General features: G+C 37.1%; 1 protein-coding gene across 2 annotated transcripts in view; it reads right to left on the minus strand.

Annotated features, from left to right (window-relative positions):
- The window catches only part of VPS13C (vacuolar protein sorting 13 homolog C), a 169,771-nt gene that overhangs the window by 93,902 nt on the left and 60,728 nt on the right, over nt 1-15,141 (minus strand). For both annotated transcript variants that reach the window (XM_043919267.1, XM_043919268.1), the window contains exons 23-30: nt 14,760-14,889; nt 11,159-11,237; nt 9,503-9,642; nt 5,203-5,356; nt 4,220-4,299; nt 2,624-2,683; nt 1,171-1,333; nt 324-440 (exon numbers count right to left, since the gene is read on the minus strand). In XM_043919267.1, coding sequence (XP_043775202.1) covers nt 324-440; nt 1,171-1,333; nt 2,624-2,683; nt 4,220-4,299; nt 5,203-5,356; nt 9,503-9,642; nt 11,159-11,237; nt 14,760-14,889 — 923 coding nt within the window. The remainder of the gene's footprint in view (nt 1-323; nt 441-1,170; nt 1,334-2,623; nt 2,684-4,219; nt 4,300-5,202; nt 5,357-9,502; nt 9,643-11,158; nt 11,238-14,759; nt 14,890-15,141) is intronic.

Genomic DNA, 15,141 nt, shown 5'->3' on the forward strand with positions numbered 1-15,141 from the left:
GCGTGCTCAGTGACTCAGTTGTGTCTGACTCGTTGTGACCCCATGGACTGCAGTGCACCGGGCTCCTCTGTCCATGGGATTCTCCAGGCAAGAATACTGGAGAAAGTTGCCATTTTCTTCTCCAGAGACAACTCTCAAAAAGGTCCAAATCACCAGTATATGTGGTTCAGCTCTTTAAGAGTTAAAAAGAAAGTATGCAGTCCAATTATGTCATAAAACAAGCCAGCTTTCAAAGCTCAGAGGCTTCCATTTGTGTATATGCTTTAGCACTGCAAAAGAAAGCTTATCTTTTCAACAATTTTTAAGATCATGAGAACTTTTACCTTGAATCTTGATTTCAGCAATATTGTTCTTCTCATCACAAACAACAACACAGAAAGCATTCAACTTGGCAAACAGCCTGAAGTGAATAATGTCACTGTCTTTAGAGGATACAATCACTGCAAACAGACAAAGCAACTCTATCACAGTGGGAATCTAGGATTGCATATTCTGTGCAGGTCTCTTCCCTATATTAAGTGTTCTGCTTAAAATAATCACAGAATTCTCAAGTTCTTAAAGATTTCAAACACTTTTTCACTTTATATATTCTGTAGTTTGCATTTGCAATAGTGAGGTGTTACTTTTATAATGAAAAAGCAAGAAAACATTTAAATAAATATAAAGACACTGAAACTCAAAGAAGCTAAATAATGTGCCTATGGTCCCATAGTTTAAGTAGCAGGGTCAGGATTTGAACTGAGTTCTTTCTGATTCAAAAGATGGGCTCTGTTCCAATTCAATGATATCCTTGTACCCTGGCCCTCATGTCTCTGGGTCCTGATTTCCTTATCTGCAAATATTAGATATGATTAATCCTCTATGGAGCCCATTCAAGAGCCACTAAGAGAGGAGGAAGAGCTCAAAATCAACACAGGTCTTCTTCCCTTAGTAACTTCATAAAGGCATCGCCCATCAACAACAAAATAAGTACAGAAACAGACATTTTTAAAAAAAACAGTATTAATCACATTTATTTAACATATCAGGCACCCACGTATGACTTAGTTTGAAGAAAAGAACAAAAGGAGGGGAAATATAAATGACTAACTAGATGGTCTCTAAGATTCCCCATTTGGCTCTACAATTCTACAACCCTTTCTAGCAAGAAACAAACCGTGTTTTTCATACCCTTCTGCAGAGCTGAATTTTTTTGCTGCTTTTCAGGAGAAACCTGTATGTCCTTGGTATCACTCATGTTTTGGCCATCTGATGGAATAATGGTTGTCAGGTAGTTAATAGAAGAGAGAAGAGCTTGTGTATGCAGCAACAGATTTAAAGATGAAAAAGCCACCTAGAAATATTTTAGAAAGAAAATTACTTTCCCAGGCCAGCTGTACCAACAGTCTCTATATGATGAATGCAAAAGGCTCCTAACTAGGTTTGCATCACTGCCTTATACTGCTTGGAAGGAAGAAAGAAGAAAGGAAGACTTACAACCCACAGTCCTTAAATAGGGACTATATGCAGAATAAATTACACTTAATACATTCTGGGGATCAAGGTAACCTAATTACTCCACTCCCCAAGCCTAATTATCATAGAGCGTATAATCTGCCAGTAATGGTCATTCTAATATTCCATATATACATGGCTTTTTGAATCTTCAATGACTGTTTATTATTATTATATAAAATATGTTAGCACATGAAACTCCAGAATCACCATGTGTTACCCCTATGTCAAGAAATTATTTCAAATGTGATATGCATGAGATTTAAATATAAAAAATGCAATTAAGAGTGACTCAGTCACTGATCTTCTACCACAATTATGATCTTATCATTAAAAAAATACATAATTCATAGGAAAAAATATATTTTTTAAAACAAGAACTCCAGAAAGCTAAAATAGAACACAAACTGCCTCAAAGAATATAAGATTTTCTAAAAGCAAATTGATTGTTTTTTAATTTATTTGGCTCTACCAGGTCTTAGTTGCGGCATGCAGGCTATCTAGCTCCCTGACCAGGGATCAAACCCAATACCCTGCGTTGGGAGCAGGGAGTCTTAACCACTGGACCATCAGGGAAACCCCAAAGTGAAATTTTTTTTTTAAAACTCACTTTTTACTCAAAAGAATTTGTTTTCATTGCTTCAAAACACTAAGTGGACATAACAATTATTAAAAGGAAGAATCAATATTTAATAGATTCTCCCATGTCTCCAAGATATAATCTGAAGTCATTTCTCTCATTTTCTTTTTAATGTTTCCTAAAACTACATTTTGCCTCTTCTTCCCCTATTTGAGTACCTTAGTGTCGCTCCAGAGTACTCAACCTCTCTCCTTGTATTTCACATTCTTTCTGAGCCCTGCATTAAATGATAGCATCTGGTTTGTTCAGAATCCTGTTGATTCTTTGTCAGTTAAAGTTCCCTCAGCTACAGCATTCCCTCCTTTAGAAATAATCTGGATGTGATACAGTGAGTTAAAATAAGAGCATTATTATCCTGAATCATAAACAGAATATGAAAGACATTTATGAGGTTAATTTATAACTTTTAATGTTTCCTCAAAGGATGCTTAAGACTTCCAGAATAGGTTATTTCCAAATAGAATGTATTCTTTTAATAGAATTTCTTACCTTAAATGTTTGTTCAGTTTTTTCAAAGGTAGTTTGAAAACTGGGTCCATTCTTATCAGCCTAAAAAAAAAAAAAGTTCTAAGGAAGGAATTTAAGACCAAAGTAAACAAATCACTTACTTATAATCATCAATTTATTTATATTCAGTTGCAACTGTATTTTTAATACATTATAATTTAATTATTATTATTTTAAAGTTACATCCAAATCTACTTATTTTAAAAGTACAAATTTGTCCTCCTCCTTCAAACAGAGGAAAGCATGGTATCACTCACTTTTGGGAAACGGCTAGGATCAGAATGATAAACTACGAAGGCTAGAAGGTTTCAAGGTAGTCTAGCCAATCTATCAGAAAGTGAAACAAAGTAAAAGTCGCTCAGTCATGTCCGACTCTTTGCAACCCCATGGACTATATAGTCCATGGAATTCTCCAGACCAGAATACTGGAGTGCTTAGCCTTTCCTTTCTCCAAGGGATCTTCCCAACCCAGGGATGGAACCCAGGTCTCCCTCATTGCAGGTGGATTCTTTACCAGCTGAGCCACAAGGGAAGCCCAAGAATACTGGAGTGGCTAGCCTATCCCTTCTCCAGGGGATCTTCCCAACCCAGGGATTAAACCCAGGTCTTCTGCACTGCAGGAGGATTCTTTACCAACTGAGCCACAAGGGAAGCCCAGCCCATCTATTACCTAATGTTTAAATCCCATTAGAAAGTCTTCAACAAAAGTCCTAAAGTTCTAAAGTCTATTTTAGGATATCTCCAGGAAAAGAAATCTCATTTTCTTAGAAATCGAAACCTTAAAGAACTTTGATTTAATGAGGTCTTCACACCGAATCAAAAACCCATCTCCCATCATAATTACCAACTGGTTCAAGTTCTGTCCCTCGGGAATATATAAATTCAAAGTTTTACCTCCTATGAGAAGCCTTCTGGCTAGATCAGTATCTCTGCCTCCCCACTCCCACAGCGCTTTGTGCTCTTCCTTATTAAAGAATCAAACACATTATATTTTAATTGTTGTTTACCTATCTCCCTACTGGTCTACATATTCCTTAAGAATAGAGAATGTTTTTCATCTCTGTATCCCAAATACATAACAAAATCTGATACAAAAGACATTCAATAGATAGTTATTGAATGATCAAACAAATCAACTCATCTTGAATGAAACTAAATGCCATCAGTTCCTGCAGCATTCTTCATATAACATACTTTTGAGTCCCTTCCAAACCCTGGTAGTTCTCTACTCAATCAAATCCAATTTGACTGCATCCCTTCTGAGGTAGGATACCCAGCCAAATGTCACCACACAAGCAATGAATGCAGGTAGATGACTGTGCCCCAGAAGATAGCAGAACTTATTTCATCCCAGGCTTCCATCTTTGTAGACAAGAAGTCTGGCTTTGTAAAATCCTAGTCCTGTACTTCAGTGAAAGAGAAAGAAGGTGTACAAAAGGGAAGAGAAACAGTGGATATCCCTGTGATTCAAAGCTATGACACAAAACAACAGCCTTTAATAATCTACTCTCATCTTTTCCCTCCCAGAGGATAGTTTAGAATATTAAAATAAATATATAAACATTGTATGACCCTTACCTTAATGTACTCCACTTTTAAAAGATCTAACCCAGGTTTGTCAGAAGAGCTAATCAAATGAAGTGGCTTCTTTTTAGATCCTGGATTAAAGAAAAAAAAAAAAAGAAAAGTATTTCAAATAAACTGGTAACAGGTACTATCAGATGTCCTCTATACCCTCATGGAGATATACCAGTCACTGCCTCCAGAAGCCAGGGAAGGAGACGTGATTTATCCACTGTTTTATCCATCTTTTATTATTTGCAGTCTTATAACTCCTGTTTATGAGATAGCTCAGAATTTTCCACTGGAATAATCTTCTCTAAGGGAAATAATAGCCTAGGAAATTACTGTGGATTCATTCCTTCATTCCTCAAACATCCAATGAGTACACAAGATGTACCCTGGAACGAATAAACCATAAAAGCTACTGAGAGAATTAATTTTATGTCCCATCATTTTAATTTTTATAACCTAACGCTGTTTCTGATATACAAACACTACTGAATTGAAAGAACAAGGGTTTCAATATTGTAAGACCAGAAAAAAATTCTAAGTTTTGCCATTTATAAAATGCATAATCTTGAGTAAGCCACTTAATCTCTATTTAACCTTCCTTTGTTTGTAAAATGGGAGTAATATGCCCTATATAATGGGAATTTATATGGACTCTCTGAGACAGAAGATCATAGGAGTTAAGAATCCAGACCCCCAGACCAGATTTCTAGGGTTTTAATCATGGTTCAGCCACTAACTGTCAGTGTAATCTTGGGTAAATTATGTAAGCAATTTACAACTTCATTTTCTCTTGTGTAAGCTAGAGATAATACCATTGCCTATCTCATAGCATTGTTATAAGGGTTAAATGTGTTAATATTTATAAGATGCTTAGAACAGTTCTATTATTTATTATAATTATTACTAAGTAAATATAAGTGTTTCATATACTCAAAAGTGATACTAAAGCTGTCATTGTCTATTATTTCTATTTTTATGGCTATTACCTTGAATTTCATGGTAATCCAAGCTGATTTTCTTTAAATAAGATACCGCAGTTAAATCAAATGTTCTCATTGTAGCCTCTGTTCCTAATTGAGTAACATTAAACACTAGAATTGTATCTTCTTCCTTCTGTTGTTTGGTAAATTCCAGAATTACCTAAAACAATCAGGACAGCCAAAGAAAGTACTTTGAATCATACTTAAAAAAAAAAACACAAATTCTTCCTTTATATATATCATCAAGATAATAGTAGAAACTTTGCTTACACTCTTCTATTACCATCAAACTACTTACCATAATTGGATGCTATCATCTTAAGCTATATAATTGAGAATATAACTACATCTATCTAGAAATTGTGACGAAATTTTATAACCTTATTGATTTACTCTTTTAATTTAGTAAAAATAGAACTACATGAATTATTCCTTAATATGATTTTCTAAAACCTATACCTCAAAACTAAGTCATATTTGGTGATAAAAGAATCATCTCCATTAATGTAAAAAGGATGTTTACTATTACACTGCTATTCAGATTTACTGCAGAAATGACAGTATATTTAGCCAACAAAAATAAAACATATATGTTATCAAAAACATGCAAGCTCTTTGATCTCCATCAAGAGATGGAGGTCTTTGTGCCCTCCCTTAGAATTTAGGCAGGGTTATAACCACTTCAATCAATAGAGTACAGAGTACTCTAAGGATTTCCAAAGTCAAAAAGGCCATGAAACATCAACCTAGGCTTTCTCATTCTGGGGGAAGCTAGTTGCCAGATAAAAAGTTCAACTACCCTGAAGCTGCCATGCTCAGGAGGCCAAGAGTTGGCACTGCGGTCAACAATCCCAGCTGAGCCCCTAGTCAAGATCCAGGATCGACAGCCAGCCTCATGAATGAGCCCTCTCTGAGGCCCTCTCAGTGTTCATTCAGGTCACTGCTACTCCAGTCAAATCTGACTAAAGCACACAAAAGACCACATGCAAAAATTACCAAATGGGCTCTTCCAGAATTCCCAACACACAAAATTGTTAGCAAGATAAAATATAAACATATATCTAAGAAAAATCAAGAGTGTCAACTGAAAAACAGAAACAGTAAAACAGTCCTGTAAGATAATTCAATACACAATTGAGATACAAAAATAAATTTCAAATAAATCAGCAATTTAAATGAGAGCATTCAAATCATAGAACAATAAATAAAGTCATGGGTAAATACTTTTGTTATTGTTCAGCTGCTCAGTCGTGTCCAATTCTGTGTGACCCCATGGACTGCAACACACCAGGCTTCCCCTTCTTACACCATCTCCCAGAGTCTGCTCAAACTCATGTCTATTGAGGCAATGATGCCATCCAACCATCTCATCCTCTGTCTCCCCCTTCTCCTCCTACACTAAATCTTTACAGCATCAGGATCTTTTCCAATGAGTCAGCTCTTTACATCAAGTGGCCAAAGGACTGGAGCTCCAGTTTCAGCATCAGTCCTTCAAATGAATATTCCAATGAATATTCAGGAAATGAATATTTCTTTGAAGATTGAAGGGTTTGCTCTCCTTGCTGTCCAAAGGACTCTCAAGAGTGTTCTCAAGCACAACAATTCAAAAGCATCAATTCTGTGGCACTTAGCCTTCCTTATGGTCCAACTCTCACATCCATACATGGCTACTGGAAAAACCACAGCTTTGACTAGATGGACCTTCATCGACAAAGTGTTATTTCTGATTGTTTAATACACTGTCAAGGTTTGTCATAGCTTCTCTTCCAAGGAGCAAGCGTCTTTTAATTTCATGGTTACATTCACTGTCCACACTGATTTTGGAACCTAGGAACATGGGCTGATTCCATTGTTCCACCATCCATTTGTCATGAAGTGATGGGACCAGATGCCATGATCTTAGTTTTCTGAACGTTGAGGTTTAAGCCAGGTTTTTTACTTTCCTCTCACCTTCATCAGGAAGGTCTTTAGTTCCTCTTTACTTCCTGTCATTAGGGTAATGTCATCTGCATATCTGAGGTTATTAATATCTCTCCCAGCAATCTTGATCCCAGCTTCTGCTTCATCCAGCCCAGCATTTCTCACGATGTACTCTGCATATAAGTTAAATAAGCAGGGTGACAACATACAGCCTTGACATCCTCCTTTCCCAATTTGGAACCAACCCTTTGTTCCATGTTCATGTTGCTTCTTGACCTGAATACAGGTTTCTCAGGAGCCAGGTAAGGTGATCTGGTATTCCCATCTCTTGAAGAATTTTCCAGTTTGTTGTGATCCACACAGTCAAAGGCTTTAGCATAGTCAATGAAGCAAAAAAAGATGTTTTTCTGGAATTCCCTTGCTTTTTCTATGACCCAACAAATGTTGGCAATTTGATCTCTGGTTCCTCTGCATTTTCTAAATCTAGCTTGTACATCTGGAAGTTCTTGGTTCACATACTATTGAAGCCTAGCTTGAAGGATTTTGAGCATTACCCTGCTAGCATGTGAAATGAGCACAACTATGCAGCAGTTTGGACATTCTTTGGCGTTGCCCTTCTTTGGGACTAAAATGCTAAACACACCCTAAAGCTAGAATATAAAGAAAAAAATTAGATAAATTTCACTAGATAAATATTTAAAAATTTGGAATGGCAAAAAAAAAGGTCAAGTTGGGAAAAATATTTCAAATAGCACTACTATTTTTTCTTAGATGTTTTTGATTGCTTATCACTTTAGTTCATTAATTCAATACTTTAAAAAATATTTATTGAGCTTCATCTTCCATGTATAAGAGAGTGCCAGCCAATTAGAACATCAAGATAACCGGACAGACAAGGTCCTTGTCTTCAAGACGCTTACATTCTAGGGACATTAGCGGAAAGCAGAGGTTACTCTCCTGTGTTGGGTGGTCAGGCCTTTCTAGCAAGTCAGCATTTTTGAAGGAAGTAAAGAATCAAGTCATATAGGAAAAGAGTTTTCCAGGCAAAGGAAGCAGCAAGCACAGAGAATATGTGCTGGTGTATATAAGAAAGAAAAAAAGCAAGCATAAGCTCCACATGGCAAGAAAATTTGCTCACTGCTGTAGCTCTATTATTTAAAATGATGCCTGGTACTTGATGATATTGATAAATATTTATGGAAGGAATGAATGAAATGTGGCTGGAGCAGAATGAGCAAGGCAGAAGAGAACTGCAGATGAGCAGTTCTCTCAGGCAGATGAGTGAGCCAAAGAAGTCACATGGTGTGACTTGTATCATGTAAAACACTGTAGCCATGGAAGAATTTAACCCTTTACTGTGAGTGAGATGGAAAGCCTATATAGGGTATGAGCAAAGCAATGGCATGATCTGACTTTCCCTATCAAAGGATCATGCCAGGTAATGTGCAAAGAACAGAGTACATGGTAGAAGCAGAGAGACAGTTAACAGCCTTCTGCAATAGTCCAAGCAGGAGATGATGATGACTTGGGCTTTGCAAAAGCAATGGAACAGATGGGAAGTCATTTGACAATCTTTTGAAGTAAAGTCAAGGGGTTGTCTAATATGTTCGATGGAAATATGAGAGACAGGTAAGTCAAAAGAAGGTTAAACATGGAGAACACATCTTTCTTTAAACAAATCCCCATAGTACTCAGGTATAAAGCAGTCACTAAGAAACATCTCCTTTTTATATCTTTTCTGTTTTATTCCAAAGCAATAAATTTTCATCTAAAATTTCTTAGTACATATAAAAGCAAAGAAGCAAAAACGAAAAACCATAATCTCACTGTGCAGAGAGGAACACTGTCATTTATTTTAAAAAGGTGTGTTTGCATGTGTTTAATTTCTAAATGGAATTATATCCTTGGAACTGTAACCTCTTTTTTTTCCCCCAAATAAAAATATGCTGTGAACATCGCTCCATGTCAATATTTCCTTTTATTATGACATGATTTAATGACTGTAAAGACAATGCTGCAAATTTAGGGTGCTTGCATTTTTCTAAATTATAAGAATGAAAATAAACTATATTATTAGATTAAAAGTTGAAAAAACTGAAGTAAATATGTCACAGAAATTTTCTACAGAAAAGAAAATCCTAATTGAGTCTCAAGCTTTTACAGAATTGATCAGATATACTGCAGATCACACATATCAAACATTTTATTTTCTTAGAACTGTGTGTGTGTGTGTGTGTATGTGTGTACACACACATGCATGCGTGTGTGGCAGGAGGGAAGATAGAATACCATATTTTAAATATATTTAATGTTTGGGTCTAGCATGAGACAGTTTATAAGGACAGCAATAACAAGAATATACTTATGGATGAACAGATATACATACCTCTTTAACTTCAAACTTTAGTAGAAGATTAATGAGCTCCTCATTTGGGGCCTCAGGAACTTTTTTTACATCTGACGCTTTCATACTTTTACTAGGCTGTATGTCTCCATCCTCAGCATCAAAATACTCATCATCAGATTCTAAAGGAAGAAAACTGACTTGAGAGAATGTCCATCGAAAACTGCATAAAACACTCAAACTGAAATAGCTCAAAAGTAAACTTCATTTATTAGATACAACCTTCATATTCAGAATCATAATATAGCTTCTTTCTAAGTCCCACAGAATAACTCAACCTGGCATGGGATAATCATATATAAAATCAAATCACCCTTCTATTTCCTTCCTCAACATTTCTGATTGCTTTTCACTTCACCTTATTCATTCACTTTTCAATAAAATATTTATTGGGTATCATCTATCACGTATCACTCTATACCAGCCACTATGGATACCAGAGTGACCAGGACAGACACTATCCTTGCCTTCATAAAGTTTACATTCCAGTTCTATATCAAAAAAGATCAGTTAGACCAGAAATAAAGAAAAGACTCAAGTACAGATCAGGGCCAAATAAAAGGAGCTTATTTAGAATCTTTAGTTCACTTCAGTTGCTCAGTCGTGTCCAACTCTTTGCGACCCCGTGAATCGCAGCACACCAGGTCTCCCTGTTCAATACAAACTCCCGGAGTTTACTCAAACGCATGCCCATCGAGTCGGTGATGCCATCCAGCCATCTCATCCTCTGTCATCTCCTTCTCCTCCAGCCCCCAATCCCTCCCAGCATCAGGGTCTTTTCCAATGAGTCAACTCTTCGCATGAGGTGGCCAAAGTACTAGAGTTTCAGCTTCAGCATCAGTCCTTCCAATGAACACCCAGGACTTATCTCCTTCAGGATGGACTGGTTGGATCTCCTTGCAGTCCAAGGGACTCTCAAGAGTCATCTCCAACACCACGGTTCAAAAGCATCAATTTTTCGGTGCTCAGCTTTCTTCACAGTCCAACTCTCACATCCATACATGATCACTGGAAAAACCATAGCCTTGACCAGACGGACCTTTGTTGGCAAAGTAATGTCTCTGCTTTTTAATATGCTGTCTAGGTTGGTCATCACTTTCCTTCCAAGGAGGAAGCATCTTTTAATTTCATGGCAGCAGTCACCATCTGCAGTGATTTTGGAGCCCAAAAAAATAAAGTCTGACACTGTTTCCACTGTCTCCCCATCTATTTCCCATGAGGGGATGGAACCAGATGCCATGATCTTAGTTTTCTGAATGTTGAGCTTTAAGCCAACTTTTTCACTCTCCTCTTTCACTTTCATCAAGAGGCTTTTTGGTTCCTCTTCACTTTCTGCCATAAGGGTGGTGTCATCTGCATATCTGAGGTTATTGATATTTCTCCCAGCAATCTTAATTCCAGCTTGTGATTCTTCCAGAATCTTACATACTATCAACCACAAAAACACTTTCATACAAACAAAGAAACTCAGCCATAAATAAAAATAAATGATTTAATATCTGTTGGTTCGTAGCACAACTAGAAATAAAACCAGTCAATTACTACAAGACTTTCACAATTCTTTTATTTTGTCAAAATTGTATTTCAGTATACTAATTTATAGATTTTATTTAATAAAGAACATTTTACTCTCCTTACCTGATTCAATGCCATCCAGTAACAAGGGCGTACCAAGTAGGCCTTTTGTTCTAGTTGATATAATAGGAACTGAGGATACCTAGCAAATAACACAAAAAGTTTTTTAAACATACTAATTTGCAAACATACATAAATCAGATAAATACTTAAAAAGTAACAGAAGTGAGTGACAGCTGGAAAGACACATATACAGCACACAAATCTTCCAACAAAGTACACTTTACAATCAACTAACTAATGGTTGGCTGGAGTTTACTTATTATTAAGACTACCACTTGCATTTAAAAGGGCAGAATCATGTATAACTAGTAGATAAGTTTGCCTATTATTGCATCATTCACTTGCTGTCTGTTACAATATTAACCCTACATCTTTTTCAAGGTTTCTGGGAAATAGTATCAATATTAGTTGGCTATCTCAAATTTCATTTCAAAATATATGGAAGCCCAACATATATTTTATGTTATAAAGATCAATTCCAAGTAAAGTGATCTAGGACTTTTAAGTCTAACACATATGAAAATTTTATAATGATCATTATGTTTTGCAACATTTTAAAGACGATTTCTATGTCTCTAGTTCAGTTCAGTCTCTCAGTCCTGTCTGACTCTTTGTGACCCCATGGACTGCAGTACACCAGGCTTCCCTGTCTATCACCAACTCCTGGAGCTTCCTCAAACTCATGTCCATCGAGTCAGTCATGCCATCCTCTGTCGTCCCCTTCTCTTGCCCTCAATCTTTCCCAGAATCAGGGTCTATTCCAATGAGTCAGTTCTTCTCATCAGGTGGCCAAAGTATTGGAGTTTCAAATTCAGCATCAGTCCTTCTAATGAATATTCATGACTGATTTCCTTTAGGATGGACTGGTTGGATCTCCTTGCAGTCCAAGGGACTCCCAAGAGTCTTCTCCAACACCACAGTTCAAAAGCATCAATTCTCCAGTGCTCAGCTTTCCTCATAGTCCAACTCTCACATCCATACATGACCACTGGAAAAACCACAGCTTTGACTAGAAGGACCTTTGCTGGCAAAGTAATGTCTCTGCTTTTTAATATGTGTCTAGGTTGTTCATAACTTTTCTTCCAAGGAGCAAGCTCCTTTTAATTTTAGGGCTGCAATCAATCATCTGCAGTGATTTTGAAGCCCAAAAAAATAAAGTCTGTCACTCTTTCCATTGTTTCCCCATCTATTTGCCATGAACTCATGGGACCAGATGCCATGATCTTAGTTTTCTGAATGCTGAGTTTTAAGCCAACTTTTTCACTCTCCTCTTTCACTTTCATCAAGAGGCTCTTTAGTTCTTCTTCACTTTCTGCCATAAGGGTGGTGTCATCTGCATATCTGAGGTTACTGATATTTCTCCCAGCAATCTTGATTCCAGCTTGTGCTTCATCCAGTCTAGCATTTCTCATGATGTACTCTGCGTATAAGTTAAACAAGCACAGTGACAATATACAGCCTTGATGTACTCCTTTCCCAATTTGGAAACAGTCTGTTGTTCCATGTCCAGTTCTAACTGTTGCTTCTTCACCTGCATACAGATTTCTCAGGAGGCAGGTCAGGTGGTCTGGTATTCCCATCTCTTTAAGAATTTTCCATAGTTTGTTGTGATCCACACGGTCAAAGGCTGGCATAGTCAATAAAGCAGAAGTAGATGTTTTTCTGGAACTCTCTTGCTTTTTCGATGACCCAACAGATGCTGACAATTTGATCTCTGGTTCCTCTGCCTTTTCTAAATCTAGCTTGAACATCTGGAAGTTCACAGATCACGTACTGTTGAATCCTGGCTTGGAGAACTTTGAGTTTTACTTTGCTAGCATGTGAGATGAGTCTAACTGTGCAGTAGTTTGAGCATTCTTTGGCATTACCTTTCTTTGGGATTGGAATGAAAACAGACCTTTACCAGTCCTGTGGCCCCTGATGAGTTTTCCAAATTTACTGGCATATTGAGTGCAGCACTTTTACAGCATCATCTTTTATAATGCCAGTCAGGATGGCTGCTATCCAAAAGTCTACAAGCAATAAATGCTGGAGAGGGTGTGGAGAAAAGGGAACCCTCTTACACTGTTGGTGGGAATGCAAACTAGTACAGCCACTATGGAAACAGTGTGGAGATTTCTTAAACAACTGGAAATAGAACTGCCATATGACCCAGCAATCCCACTTCTGGGCATACACACCAAGGAAACCAGATCTGAAAGAGACACGTGCACCCCAATGTTCATTGCAGCACTGTTTATAATAGCTAGGACATGGAAGCAACCTAGATGCCCATCAGCAGACGAATGGATAAGGAAGCTGTGGTACATATACACCATGGAATATTACTCAGCCATTAAAAAGAATTCATTTGAATCAGTTCTAATGAGATGGATGAAACTGGAGCCCATTATACAGAGTGAAGTAAGCCAGAAAGATAAAGAACATTACAGCATACTAACACATATATATGGAATTTAGAAAGATGGTAACGATAACCCTATATGCAAAACAGAAAAAGAGACACAGAAGTACAGAACAGACTTTTGAACTCTGTGGGAGAAGGTGAGGGTGGGATGTTTCGAAAGAACAGCATGTATATTATCTATGGTGAAACAGGTCACCAGCCCAGGTGGGATGCATGAGACAAGTGCTCGGGCCTGGTGCACTGGGAAGACCCAGAGGAATCGGTGGAGAGGGAGGTGGGAGGGGGGATCGGGATGGGGAATACGTGTAACTCTATGGCTGATTCATATCAATGTATGACAAAACCCACTGAAATGTTGTGAAGTAATTAGCCTCCAACTAATAAAAAAAATAAAATAAAAAAATAAAAAAAAATAGCTCAACTGGAAGTCCATCACCTCCACTAGCTTTGTTCCGAGTGATGCTTCCTAAGGCCCACTTGACTTCACATTCCAAGATGTGCAGCTCTAGGTGAGTGATCACACCATCGTGGTTATCTGGGTCATGAAGATCTTTTTTATATAGTTCTTCCATGTATTCTTCCCACCTCTTCTTAATATCTTCTGTTTCTCTTAGGTTCATACCATTTCTGTCCTTTATTGCGCCCATCTTTGCATGAAATTTTCCCTTGGTATCTCTGATTTTCCTGAAGCGATCTCTAGCCTTTCCCATTCTATTGTTTTCCTCTACTTCTTTGCACTGATCACTGAGAAAAGCTCTCTTATCTCTCCCTGCTATTCTTTGGAACGCTCCATTCAAATGGGTATATCTTTCCTTTTCTCCTTTGCCTTCCACGTCTTTTCTTCTCTCAGCAATCTGTAAGGCCTCCTCAGACAACCATGTCTGGTTTCTATGTCTACTTTTACTTAAAACACATTTCCTAAAAGTGAAAAGCATTTTTCCTTTATGTATTTTTGTTTCTGTTATTCCCTACAAAAGACTTTATACCAGCACTCCAAAACAGTAGCAACCATAGGCTAGTCTTTATTTATTTACTCAGTGTACAGAATCAACTACAGTAAACCTCAAAAATGTATCACATAAATGAAACTGGCCATAAACGATACTGAAAAACAAAACAGGTCACAAAAAGATGAAAAAACTCTCCATATATAAAGATGTAAATATATTTATAATTTTTATTATCTCTATTTACCTGTTTCTCTGGAGACGGTGCAGATGATTTCTGTGGCAAGGGTATACTGTTAATCAAACATAGCACATCTTTCATCTTCTGGTCAGAAATTCTCACATGCATCAGAGGAAGCCCTCCGGATACTTTAAATCTAAAAACATAATTAATTAAACTCTAAGGTTTCAAGGTCCAGCTTTTCTCTACTATGGAAGAGGGAAGGGAGTGGAGAGATTACCTTATGGGGTCAAAGTTACCTTGGATATGTTTTAATCTAATTACATTAATGTCTCAACACTGTCAGGGAATAGAAGTTCTATGTAAGCCAAGTTTTGTATCCTTCTTAACCAGCCAAACTATCTTAAGGAAAATTTATTTTTTAGGAAGATACTGTAAACACAAATTA

Source organism: Cervus elaphus, chromosome 12 (assembly GCF_910594005.1).
Source record: "Cervus elaphus chromosome 12, mCerEla1.1, whole genome shotgun sequence".
Taxonomy (NCBI): Eukaryota; Metazoa; Chordata; class Mammalia; order Artiodactyla; family Cervidae; genus Cervus; species Cervus elaphus.